The sequence below is a fragment of the Chelonia mydas genome, chromosome 2 (assembly GCF_015237465.2).
Source record: "Chelonia mydas isolate rCheMyd1 chromosome 2, rCheMyd1.pri.v2, whole genome shotgun sequence".
Lineage (NCBI taxonomy): Eukaryota > Metazoa > Chordata > Testudines > Cheloniidae > Chelonia > Chelonia mydas.
In genome coordinates this window covers 225,662,310-225,684,044 of record NC_057850.1, presented here as the reverse complement: position 1 = coordinate 225,684,044, position 21,735 = coordinate 225,662,310, and the positions used below count along the sequence as shown (strand labels likewise).

Sequence of the window (21,735 nt, the reverse complement as noted above, 5' to 3'; positions counted from 1 at the left end):
TGACCTTTCGAAGTCCTCTAAAATTGACATGCTTAGTCAGGTTCCTTTGAAATCTGGTGTGCCTCAGGAGGATTCAGGGAGGGTCAATGATCTGAATTTGGGGTCATTTGAGCTAAGGGTTGCAGAAATATAAGCCCCTCCCCCCAAAATAGCAGTTTTTCAAAAAGTTTCTACGTGGGTGTTTTGCTGTTGTGGTGTGGTTTGGTTTTGGGGTTTGTTTTTTGTTTTGTTTTGTGTGTGTGTGTGCAGAGCTAAAGATCAAACTGTTGATGTGGTATGGGTCAAAATGGTCTCAATCTGTCTAGTTTTATTGAAGGTAGTGCATGGCACCTGCTAAATCTTCGGGAAACCCAAAATGAGACCGGTATTTTAGAACATAGTTTTTTACAGTGTGAATGCCCCAATACAGAAAAACTTGAATCCATTTTTGCATTTATTACATCCACTTTCCTGCATTCTCTGCATGTTTTAGCATAATGCAAGAGCTTATTACAATTTCTACGTATTTGCCTGAATGCTTGACATTTTCTATACTCCTGCTGATTGCCACATCGTTGGCATTGTTTCCTGCTTTTCATTTTTTTCTCCCAGTCCAATTTAATTTCTGTGAACTTCTCCCTTGCTGGTTTAGCTATAATACTCTGTGATGTGCCCTATGCCTTTCCCTAGGTTTTTTATTTGTGTTTCTGCTTGTTCTGCTGCTTGGCATATACATATTACCCTTTCTACTGTTAGATACATCTCCTTAGTAACCGTTCATGTACTTTTTTTATTGTTACATCCCAGGACAATCAGGTTTTTATTTAGTCTTTTAATCCATAATCACAGGACTGACTTGTTTATTGTTTTCCTTTTATTCTGTGTTCTCATCTTCAACATTTATCTCTTATAACTAACATATTTTCTGTGATCCTCACACATTTTCGTTGTTTCTGCAAAGCTTTCCTCGCTCCCTATTGCCATCTATATGGAATGTGCTGTGAACAGTCGGGGATCCTGTGTCTGTTACAAGAAAAGGAGTACTTGTGGCACCTTAGCGACTAACCAGTTTATTTGAGCATAAGCTTTCGTGAGCTACAGCTCACTTCATTGGATGCAGTGAGCTGTAGCTCACGAAAGCTTATGCTCAAATAAATTGGTTAGTCTCTAAGGTGCCACAAGTACTCCTTTTCTTTTTGCGAATACAGACTAACACAGCTGTTACTCTGAAACATGTCTGTTACTGTTAAGAGCAGAACAATCTTTGGCTCATTCTCCAGTTTATTTGCCCCAGTAGCATTCATCTACACTTCAAATTGCTCCTTGAACAGTTTCCAGGCACATTCAGTTTTTCCCGTGATTCTCAGGGCTGGTGGGGGAGTTACTTGCAGTTGCACAGGCCATTGCAATGTACCAGCCATTGCAATGTGATCTCTCACTGGATCTTCCGGTGCACTGTGCCTTCCGCCTGTCTGTTACCATGTAGTATCTTACTGATGAGCAGAACGTTGTCAAGATAAACATTTTATTATGAACAGGAACTATGTACGGCAATGAGGTAACAAATTTTCTACTGTTCTGTGTATCTGCAGCCTGGCACTGTCCAGTCCTGGGCTGCTTTCATTCTGCCCCTGCAGGAAGTGTGTCTGAGGAACCCAAAGACTACCTCTACAGCGTACAGGAAGTGTGGCATCTCAATACTCCCTTGAGTGCTTATTGTATAGCACAGTTCTTACACAGTTCCCATCTCTGTGGTATCAGAGCTCTCGTGCTGGAAAATGCACATTTTTCTTGTATAAGTCATCCAAAGGATGCTGTGGAAGTAACCTAAACACAGCAGACTAAAGACTAAAATTAAAATGTGTTTTACAAAGCATATAACCTTTCTCAAATAGTGAGATGTGTTGGTTTTTTGCATGGAAAGGTTTTTTCTATAAAACTGAGCATCACTACTCAATGTTTGATTTATATTTGTACATACTTGTTCTAAGCATTGCAGTCATCAAAAGCAGATTATTCTTTAGAAAGCTAACAAAGCTATACGTGCATTATTCTAGCCACCATTATTTTTGTCTTAAAAGGGGGAGCAGTTTTCTGGATTGATTCAACTTTATGGTAGCAGAGTCAAGAGCTTCTGGTTTCAAACTGTCACTCAGTGCTAATTCATGAGTCAGAAAGGAGTGTATTGTACGTCCAGGATCAGCTGATGATGATTAGAATGGCTTTCGAGTTATCTTTTCTCTACCCACCCCTCTTTATCTGAAAGTACAGCGCTGAAAATGAATTCCTATGTTGGACATAATTTTTTTCAATGTGAAGGATGCCCTAGAGCAGTGGTTTTCAACCTTCTTTTTTCATTTGTGGACCCCTAAAATATTTCAAATGGAGTGCGGACCCCTTTGGAAATCTTAGACATAGTTTGCAGACCCCCAGAGGTCCATGGACCACAGGTTGAAAAGGTCCTGCCTTAGAGTAACAGAACTTCTTAACTTCTGATTGTGTTGTGGGCATCCTCTTCAGCAGTGTTTTCTTCATTTCTTTCAAAAAATGCACTTTACGTTGATCACTAATATAATGATTGTGATTTTGTGACCCTTCATAGCGTTGTTCTCAGTTAGTCTAAAAATAGACTTCTGTTATATAAAGCAGCAGAGTACAGTTCCTATCCTTCACCGCCCCTTCTCACCCCCCCCCCCCCAAATCTGGGCTGGCTTTTCTAGACTATCCAAATGTCTTGGCCTAATTGATAAAATTTAAAAACTTTACATAGGACAGCAGTGCAGAATTTTTAGTACAGGGGATTGCTTTGGAATGCCAAACATATTACCCTAAAAGTATTTAAATATTTCTCTTTTTTTATCTCCTGTTTTTCAAATAAATAATGACAAACTGAAATAATTATTTGTAAACTTTATGGAAACATCCATCATTATTTATAGTCAAGCACAGATAATTTCAAAAATTTGTGCCTGAGCTTCATAGCTTAGCCATGCAGGAAAGAAAATACTAGTAATATTCTATGTAAATAAACAAGTAGGCACAAAGATGAATGCACTGTAGTTGGAAGTTGTAACATTTTTTGCTGAACACAGTAAAAATTTCACCAACTATTCACATCTTGGGGCCAGAGACCATTCAAAATCAGGACCCATTGTGCTAGGTGCTGTACAAAAACATAAACAACACAAACACCCACAAGCTCCTGCCATGAAGACCATCATGGGTTTAGGCAAAGTGAGTTAGTGGTTTTAGGCAGGTTCCCAGTAAACAGGAGTCTACATCACAAAACCCACTGCAATTAACATCCTTATTGGCATTATCAGTAGAGAGACCAAGCAGTAAATGGGCATGGACACTGACTTACCACCTCATCCTTAAGGAATGGTCCCTCCAGAACAGAGTTAAGGCATGCTGGTGGGACAATATTGGAGAGCCTGTAGTACTGTGTATTGAGACACTGTGTGTTCTCAATCTAGTACAGGGGTGGGCAAACTTCTTGGGCCAAGGGCCACATCTAGGTGGGGAAATTGTATGCAGGGCCGGGGCAGGGGGTTGGGGTGCGGGAGGGAGTGCGGGATGTGGGAGGGGGTGTGGTGTGCAGGAACGGGCTCAGGGCAAGGGATTGGGGCTAGGAGGGGGCTCAAGGAAGGGGGTTCGGGTGCAGGAGGGGGTTGGGGTGCGACAGGGGGGCTCAGGGCAGGAGGTTGGGGTGTAGGAGGGGGTTTGACGGGGGCTCAGGGCAGGGAGTTGGCGTGCAGGAGGGTGTGCGGGTGCGACGGGGCTCAGGGCAGGGAGTTGGGGTGCAGGCGGGGTGCGGGGTGCAGCAGGGGGCTCAGGGCAGGAGGTTGGGGGGTGCAGCAGGGGGCTCAGAGAAGGGAGTTGTGGGGTGGGGTGCAGGAGGAGTTTGGGCTCCGGCCCAATGTCACTTCCCTAAAACATACCTGTGCAGCCCCTGGAGGGGGGGGGTGGCAGCACAGGGCTCTGCATGCTGCCCTTGCTGTGCCTCCAGGTACCTCCCCCGAAGCCCCATTGGCCGCGGTTCCCCATTCCTGGCCAGTGGGAGCTGTAGGGGGTGGTGCCTGGAGGCAAGGGCAATGCACGGAGCCGTAGTCTGCCCACCCCTGATCTAGTGTCTTCTGTGAGCAATAAAAAATAGCTCTCAAGATTTAGATTTTAAAAGAAACAATCCCAATATAAACAAATTAATTTAGATTCCACAGCACATGTAAATAAGTTATTTGGAGTAACACTAGATTTGGAACATCTTGCAGAATCTTTCATTATAATTCATTTGTTTTCTGAAAGTCAGACATTCTTCAACAGCCTAACTAGAGTAACCAGCTTTAGAAAAAAGCATGTCAGCATCACAGAGCTGTGTGATCCTTGGATGCTACTCCCTTGTTTATACAAGTAGGGGTAGGGAGATGATTTTACCTCTGCATATGGTATTAGTAAGATCAATACAGGAATATTGTGTACAGTTCCGGTGTTCACATGCTTAAAAGTATATTAAAAAATTGGAGAAGGTACAGAGAAGAGCCACAAAAATGATTCAAAGAGTGGAGAAAATGCCTTATGGTGAGATTTAGCACTCAGTCTGTTTAATTTATCAAAAAGAAGGTCAAGAGGTGACTTGATTACAGTAAATTAGTAACTTCATTGGGAGGAAATACCAGATACTAAAGGGCTCTTTAATTTAGTTGCATAACAAGAACCAGTAGCTGGACATTAAAACCACACAAATTCAAATTAGAAATGAGGTACAAATTTTTAACAGTGAGGCTGATGAACCATTGGAACAAACTACCAAGGGAAGTGATTAATTCTGTCTTGTGATTTTTTCAAATCAAGACTTGGATGTTTTTCTGTAGGATATGTTTTAGTCAAACAAGGTATTGGGCTCAGTGTTCGGGTAACCGAGTGAAATTCTGTGACCTGTGTTATGCAGGAGGTCAGACTAGATGATTTAATGGTTCCTTAAAAACTATGACTGCATATATCACTACCTTTCTGTGAATCATCCAACTGTCACAGAGTACTGTATCAGTCTTTTTGCAATACATCTCTGTGTTGTTGTTTTAGGAGTTGCTTAATCAGTCTACATATCCTTATATTTTTGTTTGCATTCAATTTCCACAGTGGATTTTGTTTCCCGGGGTACCCAGTGTTGTGAGGCACCTTGCTATTGCCTGCCATGGGTCAGCTCTCCAACTACACTGGCTATGTGCAACACAAGCACTCCCCTCTAGGCCTCAGAGGAACTGCTGTCATTCTACAGGTTAGCAATTGGCATGCTCAGGCCCTCCAAGTTTCTCCACAGAATGTCCAGCCCCTGGTCCACTGGACACTCGCAGTATTCCCAGATTCGCTGCTTGCAAAGAAACAGTACATCCCAGCTTACCAGCTCTACCTCAGATGACCACTGCACTTAATACCCAGCGCTTAGATACGTTTATAGTGAAATCAAGTTTTAATTTAAGAAAGCTTAGAGATTCAAATAATAGCAAGTAGAAGTATTGGAAACAAATGGTTACATATAAAATAAAATCATAACATGTATTCTACAGCCTAGACTTAATGAACAAAAGACTCTTATCTTGCAGAACATTGCTCACCCAAAATCCTTGCTGTGCTTTTACAGTCTGGCTGGTTGTGCTCCCCCCAACCCCCTTCAAATGACAAGTATGCTTTCAGATTGCCTCCTTGGTGAAGGATCTAGTATGTTCCTTTGAACTCCAAAATACCCCAAAAAAATCCTTTGTCTTTTCTAGACTATCCAAAAATGGTACCCCTGCTGTTTGCTACATTCTGTAGATTTCCCCTCTGGTAGATTTTTGTAATCTCTTTCTTAGCCTCTGGCTAAGTATGCAAATAGATATACATTGTGAGGCATACAATACACAAATAGCCAGGCAGGGAGATAGGTGTCTGTTACCTCCTGCCTGAAAGGAACCTTTCTGACATATATCAACTCCTGGTGACTGCCTTATCTCCAAGACCTTAAGAACCTAGTTTCCAGTATAGATATATAACTCCTTAAATTTTATCCATACATACATTTTTGCAGTGATTATGTCAACCAGTGGACTACTGGCTCTCTGTAGAGACTTCACACGCATCCTTTAGTTCACTGTTATGCATATGTCTGACCCAGGGGATCCCTGTACAGTCATATGCACCCCATGGATCCTCTGCCAGTTAGTACCAAGTAATCCCTGGGTATCAGGATGTACCTGTAATACTGCAAGATTTCAAATCATTTTAAAAAATTCCTTTGTCTGTTATATCTACTGTGACACCCACAAACAACTGACTGGCTGATCATTACTATTTGTGGGTACTTGGAGATTTAAAATGTTATCAGTGTTATTGCCTTACATGGCTATTTACTATTTTGATCTCTACTACTTATACATTTTTACCCTTTCTCCCATCTTTTTGTTGGGTTATGATCGAACAGACAACTAAGCTCTTAAAGGCTGGGACTGTGGCTACTCTTACGTATGGTACTCACCTAGCACATTGTTGGCACTATTGGAAACAAATAACTAACCGCCTCTTGGTGATCAGGATTTTCCTTTCTGAAATAAGTAAATGGGGGGTTGTTTTTGCCCTGTAGGCTCTCAAGATAGTTGTACCCATGTTACTCAACCCAGGAGTGTGAATGTTAAAGTAAGAATCACTCCTTGCCATGCATAGATTGTGGAATGTATTTGAAAATAAATATTTTAATTACTTTGGTATTTCTGAACCTAATGATTGCAGACATCTTTGCTTTCCAAAAAATAAAACAGCTGCGATACTAACCTTATAGAGTACACAGAGGGGTTTGAATGCCAGTTTCCAATCTGATTTAACTATCGAAGTGAATGTTAATATTTGTAAATTAGACTCTTCATTTAAACGCTGAAAGATTTAAACAACCTTCTGACTGTTAAAACTGGTATTAAAGCTGGCTTACAGTTTCACCAAACGCCTGCCAAAAAGCCAGTGTCAAACATGTCATTTTATCAAAATGGCAGCCACTGTAAATCTCAGAAAAACCCACTGTAATTAAAATCAACTATTCACATCTCAGTTTATTCATGAGAAGTGCTTCTTAGCCTTTTATTTGGCTTTGAACAAAATGAAAGCAATTTTAAGGTCACCTACTGTCTTAAATTTCTTCAACATAATATCTTTATGTATTATGCTAGTGTCCAGAGACTATACTCCAGGCTCATATCTGAATCAGGATATCATTGTGCTAAGTGCTGTAGAAACAGAGGTAGATATGGCTCCTGTCCTGAAGAGCTTACAAGATGCTCTAAGATGATGAAGACAGTCAGTTTGTATTATATATACATTTGCTATTTTTAAAAAGTTCTGTAAATACAACAATAAATACATATTGTCATACCCCAGCTTCCTTTCAGACTAGCAAGTTAAACACTGGCTGATTAGTAGTAGGGCATTGTAGCGGAAGTGAATTTTGAGAAGGAATTTGAGGACACAAGTAGGAATAACATATATCTGAACCAAAATGTAAGAGTTGTGAGTATGAATTCAGCCGAATGTGAGCTGTTGGGACCTATGTATGTCTTTAATCTGCACCAAGCAGTTGGAGCACAATGCCAGGTGTTTAGTAGCCTAGCTAAGGCAGGGCAGATTTCAGCAGACCTTTCCATTATCGGTATGCAAGAAATTAATTTAAAGGTACTATACATTCTGTAATGTGTTAAGTACTATTCATAATATAGCATTGTATGGGAAAATATATAGGTACAAATAAAATATGCCTTGAATTACAAAAATTGATTTGGTTGTATGAGTTCTGACTAGGGACCTGATCCTGCAAACGTTAATGCACATGATAAAGAATGAAAAGACTGCTTGCATGCTTAGTTATTCATATGCATGAGTGTCTGTAGGCTCAGAGCCTAGAAATGTATTTCATTCAGTAAACTAATCAAAGTGATTCTTATGGTGAAATCCCGCTCCCATTGAAATAAATGGCCAAACTGCCATTGACTTCAATTGGGCCAGGCTTTCCCCCTCCTGTACTCTGAATCCCTCATTTCTGGCACCCCCTTTTCCTCCCCCCAGAGCCCACCTCCAACCCCCCAGTTAGAGCCCTCACCCCCTCCTGAACCCCAACCCTCTGCCCCAGCCCAGTGAAAGTGAGTGAGGGTGGGGGAGAGCAAGACACCAAGGGAGGGGGAATGTAGTGAGCAGGTGCGGGGCCTCGGGGAAGCGGCAGGGCTAGGGTGTTCGGTTTTGTGCGATTAGAAAGTTGGCAACCCTACCTCTAGCTCTGCATTGAAACATGTTTGGCACTAGGATACCTGGGAGTGTATCCTAAGGTTCTTAATGCCTCACTGGTTATATGTAGGGCTAGGTTGGTAGTGTATTGTGGGAGAACTTGTCTGTCTGTCCCAAGCCTCTGTGCAAAAGTGTTCTTAGTCCACCAACGCATCTAGCTGAGGCTCTTGCAGAACTGCCAACTCCCTGCTTTTATATGTTCCAGCCAAAGACAAGCCATGGGTCCAGCACTGGTGGAAAAGCTTTTCCTGCTCGCAGCTCACTGTTGCAGGATACAGATAGAGGGTCTGTGAGATGGTGGTGGACATTTCAGCAGCAGTTTCTGTTAGGAAGACAGCAGCAGTGGGTCTCAGAAGGGGTACAGACAGTCATGGCACAATTAAGGCACCTGATGCTTGCTGCCATAGCTGCAGATTCACTAAATGGAGATCAGTGCTTCTGGTGCAGGACCACAAGGACAGAGTAGTGGGATTACACTGTCTTGCATTTACCTTTTTGGACACACACAGACCTTATTCCCTTCAAATGACATGGTTATCAACAGAGTCTCCATGCCTCCTGTTGTTTTAGGGAACCTTGCTGTCCCTCTGCTGACATGGCTCGTGCAACTGTACCCTGACCTTCAAGGGCCTGGCAAAAGAAGGTTTAATTACATGCTTAGCAGTTGCAGGATGGTGGTGGAGTGTGAATTGACATCCTGAAGGCAGGATGGTGCTACCTTTAAATCATTTGGATGCCAGTGTGGCAAATGCCATCTGTATTACTGTGGTCTGCTGCTCCCTGCACAATGTCTGTGAGGTGAAAGGCATATATTTCACATAAAGTGAAGACTGAAGACACTGATGATTTGCAGGTATGGTACAGGCAATCAGGAAGTGCATCTGTCATTGCTGGGGCTAGGTGCAAATATCAGAGGACGGGCTTACTACAGCAATGAAAGACTACATTATTTTTTATCCAGGGAAATTGTGGGACAAATTTACCAGGCTCTAGCTCCAGGTCTTGTTACGGTGCTGCTTCCTCTCCAGGCCCATCCCTAACAGATCTTTGGATTCTTCTTTGAGTAATGTCCCTATGAATGCTCCACAGTAGGTTTATCTGCACCCCTGCACTGAGATTTTAGGTAGCAGTATCCGTTCAACCCCTACATGTGCTCTCCCTCCCTCATGGTCTGCCTCAAGGCTATCTAGCACTGCATATCCCCCTCAGTTCCTTCTCCACCACTTTTGTCCTCAAATGGAGCGGGTAGTTGTCCCTTCCTTGTCTGTGTCATTAGCATCAGTAGTAGTTTTTTGTTTCTTTTGTTATCCTTAATAGTTAATATTTCCTTTTTTACTCCATTGGGATTAAAAAAAAAAAGAAAAAACTTGAGTTTATTTTTCCCACCCAGTCTGGGGGGATTTCCTCCACTCCAGGGGCATTTAGAAGATTCTCTGAGTTCTTTCAGTTGAAAAAAAAAAGAGAACTTTCTTCTGCATTCCTCATTACTAGAGGGTGATAGGCCCCCCACCACTCCCATCATGCCTGGCTCCCCCGGCTTCAAGAGGTACCCTCTCCTGCAAGGAGTTGATTCCTGTAATGGCCAGACATGCTCACTGTGTCCAGTGCCTGGGAGAGTCTCATATCCCTCAGAAGTGCGCCCTCAGCCATCGCTAAAGCTGAGGTCTCACAAGAACCAGGAGCTGAAGTTAAAAGTTGAAGGAGAAGGCACTTCAACTTCTAGGGGACTCCAGTGCTGACCCCAGATCATCCCCAGAGCCTTCAGCTTCAGAGGGAGTAGAGTAACAGAAAAGACCAGCAGATTCCCCCTGTAAAAGCTCCAAGCCCCCAAACTGAGTCATTGGCCAGCCAGAGGGGTTCCCCAGTGCGGCCACTTCAGTGTCGGCAGCTCTGAAGCGCAGTACCCAGAAGCATCAGGGTGCCTCCACTATGAGCCCAACTAGGGATCCGATTCCTGAAAGTGGCAGGGGACCCCGGCTATTACTGGGACCTTTGACAATAAGCTACCCAGGTGGCCAAAGACCTCTGTGGGCCTTCCAGTGTCGCAGACGCCAGACCAGGCGCTGGACATGGCTAAGGCCTTGCAATCCAAGGGCAAGCCAGCCATGGGACCCCCTCCCCCTTCGAGCCTCTGGCTTCCTGCTCCCTTCTCCTCGTTTCCTGGAAGGTTTCATTCCTGGTCACAATAACATCTGCCCACAGGGTCTCTGAGATTAGGGCCATTACCTCGGAGCCACCCTATACGGTGTTCTACACGGACAAGGTTCAGCTGCATCTGCACCTGGCATTCCTGCCCAAGGTGGTTTCAGTTTCATATGGGCCAGGACATATATTTACCTTTCCAAAACCTCATAAGTCAGAGGAGGAGCGCAGATTGCCTCTCTGGACGTCAGGAGGGCGTTAGTCTTCTACATCGACAGGACCAAGCCGTTTCATAAATCAAGACAGCTGTTCGTTGTGATGGCAGACAGGATGAAAGGTCATGCGGTGTCCTCTTAGAGAATTTCATCCTGAATCTGGTATCTGCTGCTGCTATGATCTGGCAAAAGTGCTTCCACTGGCGATTGTGACCACCCATTCAACTAGGGCGCAAGCCACATTGGTGGCTTTCCTAGCCCAGGTGCCAATCCACGATATCTGCAGAGCCCATTACCTGGTGTTCTGGCCACACATTTACGTCTCATTATGCACTTACCCAGCAGGCCCAAGATGATGCTGGCTTCAATAAAGATGTGTTGCAAGCTGGATGACCATGAACTCCAAGCCCACCTCCAGGGATACTGCTTGGGGGTCACCTAGAATGGAATAGACATGAGCAAGCACTCAAAGAAAAAAAAATGGTTACTACCTTTCGTAGCTGTTCTTCAAGATGTGTTGCTCATGTCCATTCCGTTACCCGCCCTCCTACCACTCTATCAGAGTCTCTGGCAAGAAGGAACTGAGAGGGTGTAGGGCCAGCGGCACCTAATATACCGACGCATGAGCGTAGCACTCCAGAAGACTCCACTGCTGACCCTACGTATGCTGCTTAGGCAAAAATCTCGGACGACTGTGCACATGGGTGCTCACACACCTAGAATGGAATGGACATGAGCAACACCTCTCGAAGGACAACAGTTACGAAAGGTAGGTAACCATTTTATTCCCCTACGGGAGGTGGCAGATATACATCATAAGCTGGTGGATATTCTGCACACCTGGTCCTCGTCCAGAATTGACGTCCCAATTAATGAGGCAATTCTAGATCCTGCCAAACTCATCTGGCAGACACCAGCCTCCATCGCACCCAACCTGCAAGAGAGCCAACAAAAAATACTACATCCCTCCCAAAGAGGCAGACTTCCTGTTTCAACATCCACAACCAAAGTCCATTGTAGTGGATTCAGTTAGTGCACAAGGCAAGCAGCATCATGGCAAGTCAACCTCATACAATTCTATCATAGAATCATAGAATATCAGGGTTGGAAGGGACCTCAGGAGGTCATCTAGTCCAACCCCCTGTTTAAAGCAGGACCAATCCCCAATTAAATCATCCCAGCCAGGGCTTTGTCAAGCCTGACCTTAAAAACTTCTAAGGAAGGAGATTCTACCACCTCCCTAGGTAACGCATTCCAGTGTTTCACCACCCTCCTAGTGAAAAAGTTTTTCCTAATATCCAACCTAAACCTCCCCCACTGCAACTTGAGACCATTACTCCTTGTCCTCTCATCTTCTACCACTGAGAATAGTCTAGAACCATCCTCTTTGGAACCACCTCTCAGGTAGTTGAAAGTAGCTATCAAATCCCCCCTCATTCTTCTCTTCTGCAGACTAAACAATCCCAGTTCCCTCAGCCTCTCCTCATAAGTCATGTGTTCCAGACCCCTAATCATTTTTGTTGCCCTTTGCTGGACTCTCTCCAATTTATCCACATCCTTCTTGTAGTGTGGGGCCCAAAACTGGACACAGTACTCCAGATGAGGCCTCACCAATGTCGAATAGAGGGGAACGATCACGTCCCTCGATCTGCTCGCTATGCCCCTACTTATACATCCCAAAATGCCATTGGCCTTCTTGGCAACAAGGGCACACTGTTGACTCATATCCAGCTTCTCGTCCACTGTCACCTCTAGGTCCTTTTCCGCAGAATTGGGTTGGAAAAGGCTAGATCTCTTTGGGAGGAAGGCGTATTCATCGGCAACATTGCAGATAACAGTCATGAACTGCCACGCTGTCATGGCCAAATATGATTTTATTAATTATGGGAAACTCAGTATGTTTCTGGAACACTTACCAGAGACATGAAAGGAGCAGTTTCAGGTCATTGTCAGAGAGGGTCAGTTAGTACCCAGAACGGCGCTACAGACAGCACTGGATGCAGCCGATACAGTGGCCTGCTTGGTCTCCACAGCAGGGGTAATGAGTTGGGCTTCTTGGCTGCACCTTTCCAGGTTACTCAAAGAGCTGCAGACAATGATGGAAGATCTCCCGTTTGAAGGGCCCAAGCTCTTCACAGAGAAGACAGACTCTTCTCTCCATACCTTGAAAAATTCCCAGGCCACATTACACTTGCTGGGAATCTACTCTGTGGGACAGAAATACAGTTCTCAGCCACAGCACAGGTCACAACCTCTTCAATACCCGCCATCTCAGCACCATTACGAGCCGCAACATAAGAGGCCCAGGGTTCAGAAGCAGTCAGCACCCCAATCTGCAGCCTCTCAGACCACCTCTTCAAAGCAGTCTTGATGAGCCCAAATAACTATACCTTGCAACATCAGTTGCCACCTACACATCTGTCGTGCCCCTTTGGAACTCCTCTTTCACAGCAGTTGGGAGAAGATCATCTCCAACATATGGGTCTTGGAGATTATTTTGAAGAGTTACTCCATTCAATTCACATCCCTCTCCCATTGCTACTCTTCTTCCCTGCCCTCTTTGGAGACCCTTCTCCCAAGAACCTACATCACCAGGAAATAGATCATCTGTTATGCATCGGGGCCCTAGAACCAGTACTGGTGCAACTCAGGGGCAAGGGGTTTTACTCCTGTTATTTCCTGATATGCAAGGCAAAGGGAGGTTGGAGGTCCGTTCTAGATCTAAGGGCATTAAACAAATACGTGAAGGTGTAGAAGTTCAAGATGGTCACACTAGCAGCTATTATTCCAGCTCTAGAGCAAGGAGATTTGGTTTTCAGCCCCCTACTTACAAGATGTCTATTTCCACATCTTGATACGACCGTCACACAGGAGATTCCTATGGTTTACCTTTGGGCAGGACCATTAACAGTAGGGTGCTCCCATTTGGTTTCTCCTCCATACCCAGGGCATTTTCCAAGATTCTCTCTGTCGTAGCAGCGCACCTGCGAACATTGGGCATTGTGATCTACCCATATCTAGACGACTGCCTCCTCAGGACTTCCTCATTTCAGGACACCATACGAGCCACCTAGACGACCACGTGCACATTTGAATAGCTGGGTCTATAGCTCAATTTAGAGAAATCAGTATTGACACCGGTACAGCGACTGGAGTTTATCGGCATCTACCTTGATGCAGTACAAGTGAGAGCGTTCCTCCCGTTACACACTCACCCTCTTACAAGTCTCATAAAGACAGTCCAGGCCAGCCCTCAAACATCGGCCGGGAACCGCCTGCAGCTGCTAGGTCATATGGCAGCATGCAGCTTCATCACCCCAAACGCCCAGATGTTCATGGGGTGTCTTCAGATGTGGCTCACTTCTGTCTATCCCCTGAACAGGGACAAACTAACCAAACTGCTATCACTGCCCTCTGCAGTAAAGCACTCCCTGGACTGGTGAAAAAGGCCCATCCAATGTCCGAGCAGGTGTTCCATTCTTGCAACTGATTCTGACGGATGCCTCCCTAATAGGCTCACTTACAAGAAGTGGAAGGTTGGACATATGACCAGGGATGAGTATAAAAATATTGGTCGGGCATGTAGGAATGAAATCAGGAGGGCCAAATCGCACCTGGAGCTGCAGCTAGCAAGAGATGTCAAGAGTAACAAGAAGGGTTTCTTCAGGTATGTTGGCAACAAGAAGAAAGCCAAGGAAAGTGTGGGCCCCTTACTGAATGAGGGAGGCAACCTAGTGACAGAGGATGTGGAAAAAGCTAATGTACTCAATGCTTTTTTTGCCTCTGTTTTCACGAACAAGGTCAGCTCCCAGACTGCTGCGCTGGGCATCACAGCATGGGGAGTAGATGGCCAGCCCTCAGTGGAGAAAGAGGTGGTTAGGGACTATTTAGAAAAGCTGGATGTGCACAAGTCCATGGGGCCGGACGAGTTGCATCTGAGAGTGCTAAAGGAATTGGCGGATGTGATTGCAGAGCCATTGGCCATTATCTTTGAAAACTCGTGGCGAATGGGGGAAGTCCCGGACGACTGGAAAAAGGCTAATGTAGTGCCAATCTTTAAAAAAGGGAAGAAGGAGGATCCTGGGAACTACAGGCCAGTCAGCCTCACCTCAGTCCCCGGAAAAATCATGGAGCAGGTCCTCAAGGAATCAATTCTGAAGCACTTAGAGGAGAGGAAAGTGATCAGGAACAGTCAGCATGGATTCACCAAGAGAAGGTCATGCCTGACTAATCTAATAGCCTTCTATGATGAGATTACTGGTTCTGTGGATGAAGGGAAAGCAGTGGATGTATTGTTTCTTGACTTTAGCAAAGCTTTTGACACGGTCTCCCACAGTATTCTTGTCAGCAAGTTAAAGAAGTATGGGCTGGATGAATGCACTATAAGGTGGGTAGAAAGTTGGCTAGATTGTCGGGCTCAACGGGTAGTGATCAATGGCTCCATGTCTAGTTGGCAGCCGGTGTCAAGTGGAGTGCCCCAGGGGTCGGTCCTGGGGCCGGTTTTGTTCAATATCTTCATAAATGATCTGGAGGATGGTGTGGATTGTACCCTCAGCAAATTTGCAGATGATACTAAACTAGGAGGAGAGGTAGATACGCTGGAGGGTAGGGATGGGATACAGAGGGACCTAGACAAATTGGAGGATTGGGCCAAAAGAAATCTGATGAGGTTCAATAAGGATAAGTGCAGGGTCCTTCACTTAGGACGGAAGAACCCAATGCACCGCTACAGACTAGGGACCGAATGGCTAGGCAGCAGTTCTGCGGAAAAGGACCTAGGGGTTACAGTGGACGAGAAGCTGGATATGAGTCAGCAGTGTGCCCTTGTTGCCAAGAAGGCCAGTGGCATTTTGGGATATATAAGTAGGGGCATAGCGAGCAGATCGAGGGACGTGATCGTTCCCCTCTATTCGACATTGGTGAGGCCTCATCTGGAGTACTGTGTCCAGTTTTGGGCCCCACACTACAAGAAGGATGTGGATAAATTGGAGAGAGTCCAGCGAAGGGCAACAAAAATGATTAGGGGTCTGGAACACATGACTTATGAGGAGAGGCTGAGGGAACTGGGATTGTTTAGTCTGCAGAAGAGAAGAATGAGGGGGGATTTGATAGCTACTTTCAACTACCTGAGAGGTGGTTCCAGAGAGGATGGTTCTAGACTATTCTCAGTGGTAGAAGAGGACAGGACAAGGAGTAATGGTCTCAAGTTGCAGTGGGGGAAGTTTAGGTTGGATATTAGGAAAAACTTTTTCACCAAGAGGGTGGTGAAACGCTGGAATGTGTTACCTAGGGAGGTGGTAGAATCTCCTTCCTTAGAAGTTTTTAAGGTCAGGCTTGACAAAGCCCTGGCTGGGATGATTTAATTGGGGATTGGTCCTGCTTTGAGCAGGGGGTTGGACTAGATGACCTCCTGAGGTCCCTTCCAACCCTGATATTCTATGATTCTATACATGACTGCAAGGTTCAAGGCAAGTGGTCTTTCACAGAAGTGGTTCTCCATATCAGTCTTTTGGAGCTAAGTGCCATCAGGAACACCTGTGCACACTTTCTGCCTTTCATCAAGAACACCCACAGAAAGGTCCTGGTGGACAATATGACTGTGTGTTTTATATAAATTACCAGAGGGGTGCCAGATCTCTCTCCCTCTGCACAGAAGCTCTCAAACTTTGAAATTGGTGCACCCATCACAATGTGCTCATCTCAGCTGTCTAACTACCAGGGATACAGAACGTGACAGCCAACAGCCTCAGTCGGTACTTTTCTCACAACCATGAATGGGAGCTGAACTCAGAGATGCTTTGAGACCTATTCGCTCTTTGGGGAACCTCGACTAGAGATCTCTTTGCTACTTACCAGAACAAGAAATGTCCTTGTTACTGCTCCAGGGCCAGCCTGGGGAATCATTCACTCAGAGATGCCCTCATCCTCCTATGGGACAGAGATCTATTGTATGGCTTTCCCTCGTTTCCTCTTCTATTCAAGGTCCTGTTGAAAATTTGATGAGACAAAGTAAGAGTTATTCTCATCCTTCACCCCAACCTGCAGGTCCTCCACCTCCCAGATTTGGCTCCTTCTTGGTTCCAAGACTGAGTTAGAATGCTTTGGGAGGTGAAAGACGTGTTGCTGTACAGCTGAAAGTCTACCACTTGATGTACTTACCTACAAAAATAGAAATGATTCCAAGTTCGATGTCATTCTAAGCACACAGACCCAACTTTGTCTTCCCTCCCTCTGATTTTTAGATGACATTTTAGACCACAAGAAGTCAGAACCCTCACTCAGCTCCCTTAAGGTACATCTTGCTGCTGTAACTTTCCAGTTACTAACCATCAGATAGACGGATATTTGGTGTTTGCTCAGTCACTGACGCATAGATTTCTTAAGGGCATTGGGAATCTCTTCCCGCATGTGAGACCATCTGCTCCAACCTGGGATCTTAACCTAGTTCTCAGTGCTTTGATTGGACCTCCTTTTGAACCCATGGCAACTTGCTCTCTCATAACACCTGTCTATGAAGACAGCATTTCTAATTGCCATCACCTCAGCTAGGCACATAGGAGAAGTAGCAGCCCTAATGGCACACCCAACATACGCTGTCTTTTTTTTAAAGACAAAGCAACTCTGAGGCCGCATCCCAAGTTTCTCCCTAAAGTTGCCTCCACTTTCCATGGGAATCAACAGATCCATCTTCCCACTTTTTAAACAAAATCACATCGTGACAACAGGGAGGCGATTTTGCATATGCTAGATGTTAGAAAAGTACTAGCATTCTACTTGGACAGGACTAAGGACTTCAGGAAGTCCCCTAAACTTTTCCTTTCATTTGCAGAAAGTTCCAAAGGCTCCACGATATCGGCTCAAAGATATCCAAATGGGTCTTGGGTTGCGTTAATTGCCAGCTACAAAAGTGCCATGTGAACGTCTGTTCTCACTTTCAAGAGACATAAACAAGAAGCAGGCAGCATTATCTCCTGCAAATGTAAACAAACTTGTTCATCTTAGCGATTGGCTGAACAAGAAGTAGGACTGAATGGACTTGTAGGCTCTAAAGTTTTACATTGTTTAGTTTTTGAGTGCAGTTATGAAACAACAAAAAAATCTACATTTGTAAGTTACACTTTCACGATAAAGAGCTTGCACTACAGTACTTGTATGGAGGTGAATTGTAAAATACTAGTTCTTTTATTTATCATTTTTACAGTGCAGATATTTGTAATAAAAATAATATAAAGTGAGCACTGTACACTTTTTATTTTGTGTTGTAATAGAAATTGATATATTTGAAATGTAGAAAAACATCCAAAAATATTTAATAAATTTAAATTGGTATTTGATTGTTTAACAGTGCCATTAATCGCAATAATTTTTTAATCGCGATTAATTTTTTTGAGTTAATCATGTGAGTTAACTGTGATTAATCGACAGCCCTAGTTCAAAGCTGAGGCCTATAGCTCTCCTTACTTTCATTTTGTATTCAGTATGGAGAGTTAATCCCAGAGCAGGGCTTTTCTGATGCAAAATCTGAATGCTTGTGTAGTCACAACAGCTGTCCCCTCACTATGTGGTATCTTCCATTACCTAACTGCAGAGATGAATTTTGGCCCAGTGTTTCAGTAATATTGGACACACATGGTTTTAAGTGACAAAGCAGTATGCTTATGCATTCATTTGAGACTCTCAGTTACAGCTGGCTCCAGATCAGAACAGGGAGAATACATTCACACTATGGCCACCCTCCTGGCTGCTTGTAGTAGTTGGATCATAGTAGGCGCTGTTGCATCTAAAGACACAATTATCTATTGCTGAGGAATTGCAAATTCACTAAAGCTCTTTACAGCACTTGTGGTTAATAATGGATTCCTAAAAAGCTCGATCAAAGAATTTCAGACCTACCAATTTTATGTCCTTATTTTTTTTTAACTTTTTTAAAATTGTATTGTATGTTACCATCTTATTGAAATATTTTTTTCATTCAGTACATTCAATATATTGGTATCATAGATGCACATAGAATTAGTAGGTTTGTTGTTTGTTTTTTAAAGATCCCTATTGTTTTTTAAAGATCAGTAGACAGTAGGTTTTTATTAGAATTCCTATATGATGATGATAGCTAAGGAAAATATTTGTTTACTTTTGTAACATTTACACACAGGAATTCAAATATGCAGCACATCCAAGAATCAAATCTGACAAAAAATTGTTTTAAAGAATTTAAAACGTATCAGACAACTTGTTACCTCCTAAAATGTTTCTAGTAGTGCAGAAATATGAATTCGATTTTTGTGTGAAATTGTTTGGATATGCTTTGAGCATTGTGTTAAGATACATCTGTGCAGCTACTTTTGTGCTACAATTATTTACATTTGAAATCAATGTAAAACATAACTTTCATTTGTTACTGAAACAAATTGCATTTACTAATGCTTACATTCAGTGTGTGCAGTTCTATACTACTTATGAAAAACTTATTCATAAAAATTCTCTACTTAGCCTCTTTTATTTTAAAAATAAATAAATATTGCTGGAATTATATTTTCAAAACTAGAATATTTATAGGTACCGAATAACTTCACTTCTCTGAACCTCAAAGTTATGGAAATATGTAAATAAAGAGGTTTTAATTCAGAACATGTGGGCTTTTATTTTGTACAATAAATAAAATGTAAGGTTACTGTGTGATAATGAGACCTGGTTTGTATTTAGCATGTTCTCCACAAATCACTAGTATACACTACATATATAATAAAGTGGGTATGCATGTGCTATATCTCACACACAGTACTCTGTGTGTGTTACATTTAAACTATGATAGGTAATGAATTCATGCTTGTATTAAAAACTATATAAATATGAATATTTGAGGCTTTTAGCATTTGATGAACAAAGAATTACGTGGCTACAAAATAGAACAATTGATAAAATCCTCCCCACTATTGGCTATTATTTACTCTCTCTTAAGTGGCAGGTTGTATTTATGCCAATTTATCTGCTTCAGGGAACATTCTTGATAGCAGAACAAAGTGAATAAAAGTAGTTTGCTTTGCAAATGAATGCAAATGGTAGAGCCTTTCGGGAAGCCCTTTAACAGGGGCAACGCACTTTGATTATGAGTGAAGCTGCCATTTGGACATGGTGAAAAGAGCACGCTTGAACCATTGATTGGGGGAGACAGTAAAAAGTCAGGAAGGGCCCGTTAAGCTTGCAGTGCGGCAGGCGGATGTCAGTGTGGTTAGAGCACAGTGGGAGAATGACAGGCAGGATTAGTGTCAGGGAGAAGCTTTGCTGTAGCTGTGGAGATGGTCCCTGGGGTCACTCACCTCTGACTGTTGTTCTGTGCTGATGGCTCTGTAATGCAAACTGCTTGATATATGTCTGTTCATTATCAGAAATGGTGATTAGAAAAGGTATTTATCATAAAGGATTCTTTTTAAAAAAAAAAAAAACAGAAATGGTTAACTTCTTTTTACAAATGCTTAGTTCAATTGTCGCTACTTTTACTAGTGTGGAAGGCTGGTACAGAGCCTTGTGTTCTTGGAGAGGCAATTTAACATACAAAGATTTAATAGTTAATGTTTTACCATATCTGAGGAACCAATGTTTTTCACTTTTTACTCAGTTTTATATGGTTGTCATAAAGGAGGAAATTGTGTACAATTTGCAGCATGCTGTTACGGTAGAACATGGTTTTATATTTTGGTTATTGGGCCTTGTTGCTCTTTGAAAACGTCCAGTTTCTTTGTTTTCTTCATGTGTGCAGTGCACAGAAGCCACAGGGTTTAGGTGCTTTTTAAAAAAAAAAAAAAAAAATTCTCAGGGGAACGTAAAATTGTCAGATTTCACTCCTGTATTGTGCCAAAATGTTAAAATATAATACATTATGGGTGATTTAACAACTGACTGAATTGGGCATGCTATTTTAAGATACAGATTTTTAAATAACATTTAGGATTATTTTCAGTATTTTTTTTTAATTGAGGACTTTTTAAAGATTTCTCTTCCATTATATATCATTCAGTTATATGTAACAGGATTTTATATATTATCTAAAATGTCGATATCTTAGACTGTGGTTTAATCTTTAAGTAGTAAAATTGTTTATTTTGCTTTTTGCTTTTTTTCATAGTGACCTAAGTTAACTGTGTGTACTGCACTAATGTACATTTTGTATATTAAATATTTTAATGGTTCAAGTTCCTTCACTGATGGTTGTTTTTATGTACTGTTCTCTATAACAGAGTGGAAGAAACAGAGCATTCAACTAACAAGCTTTGGAAACCATATTAAATTACACTGTTACAACATCCATTATTTGATTAATTTATGTAATGTTTTTGTTCAGTATTTTATCCAGCTCCATTTTTTTCATTTTCCCAGCATAATACATGTTTTACAAATGTTTTGCAGGCACCTGAATGGACAGAAGAGGACCTTAGCCAGCTGACAAGAAGTATGGTTAAGTTCCCAGGGGGGACCCCAGGTCGATGGGAAAAGATTGCTCACGAATTGGGTCGATCAGTGGCAGATGTGAGTTCACTCAGATTTGCTTTGTATGGAGAGTGACAAACCAGAACAAGACAGGCAGTGTAGAAGGCAGACGTAGATGGGGACCAACATTGTCTTTTGAGCGAGGCTGCAATCCTTTTAGGACCTGGAAGTGAACCATTAACTAACTAACTAAGAAGCAGATGTCAGCAGTCCCTTGCTCCACAATTAACAGCTGTAACTGATCAGCTGTATGGGGGATTCTGGTGCTTAGAGACCTGAGCTACTGTAACCTGATAACAGAAAAACAATGCCAGTTTTAGTGTTCATAGTAACCCCTTTTAACTGCTAAAGGACATTTGTGAGACTTGGTTAAAGTTTACAGTTCTGTTTAAGCCAGGTTTAAAAAAAAAGTATGAATCAGCTAATAGCATTTAGACAAGGGGTTTCCATTAATTAAACTGAAATATTTCTACAAAATGATAAAACAGTTGGTCTGAGATTGATACTATTGCAGTTCCTATTTCCAAGACTATAATATGGTTAACGATGGTATTGTGTAAAATAATTAATATCTTTATTCAAATACATATTTTATAGTGGTCTACCGTATATA

General features: G+C 42.7%; 1 protein-coding gene across 2 annotated transcripts in view; it reads left to right on the top strand.

The window, feature by feature from the left end:
- DNAJC1 (DnaJ heat shock protein family (Hsp40) member C1) overlaps nt 1-21,735 on the top strand; it is a 194,251-nt gene that overhangs the window by 151,076 nt on the left and 21,440 nt on the right. For both annotated transcript variants that reach the window (XM_037890839.2, XM_043541316.1), the window contains one exon: nt 21,042-21,161. In XM_037890839.2, the coding sequence (XP_037746767.1) occupies nt 21,042-21,161 (120 nt within the window). The remainder of the gene's footprint in view (nt 1-21,041; nt 21,162-21,735) is intronic.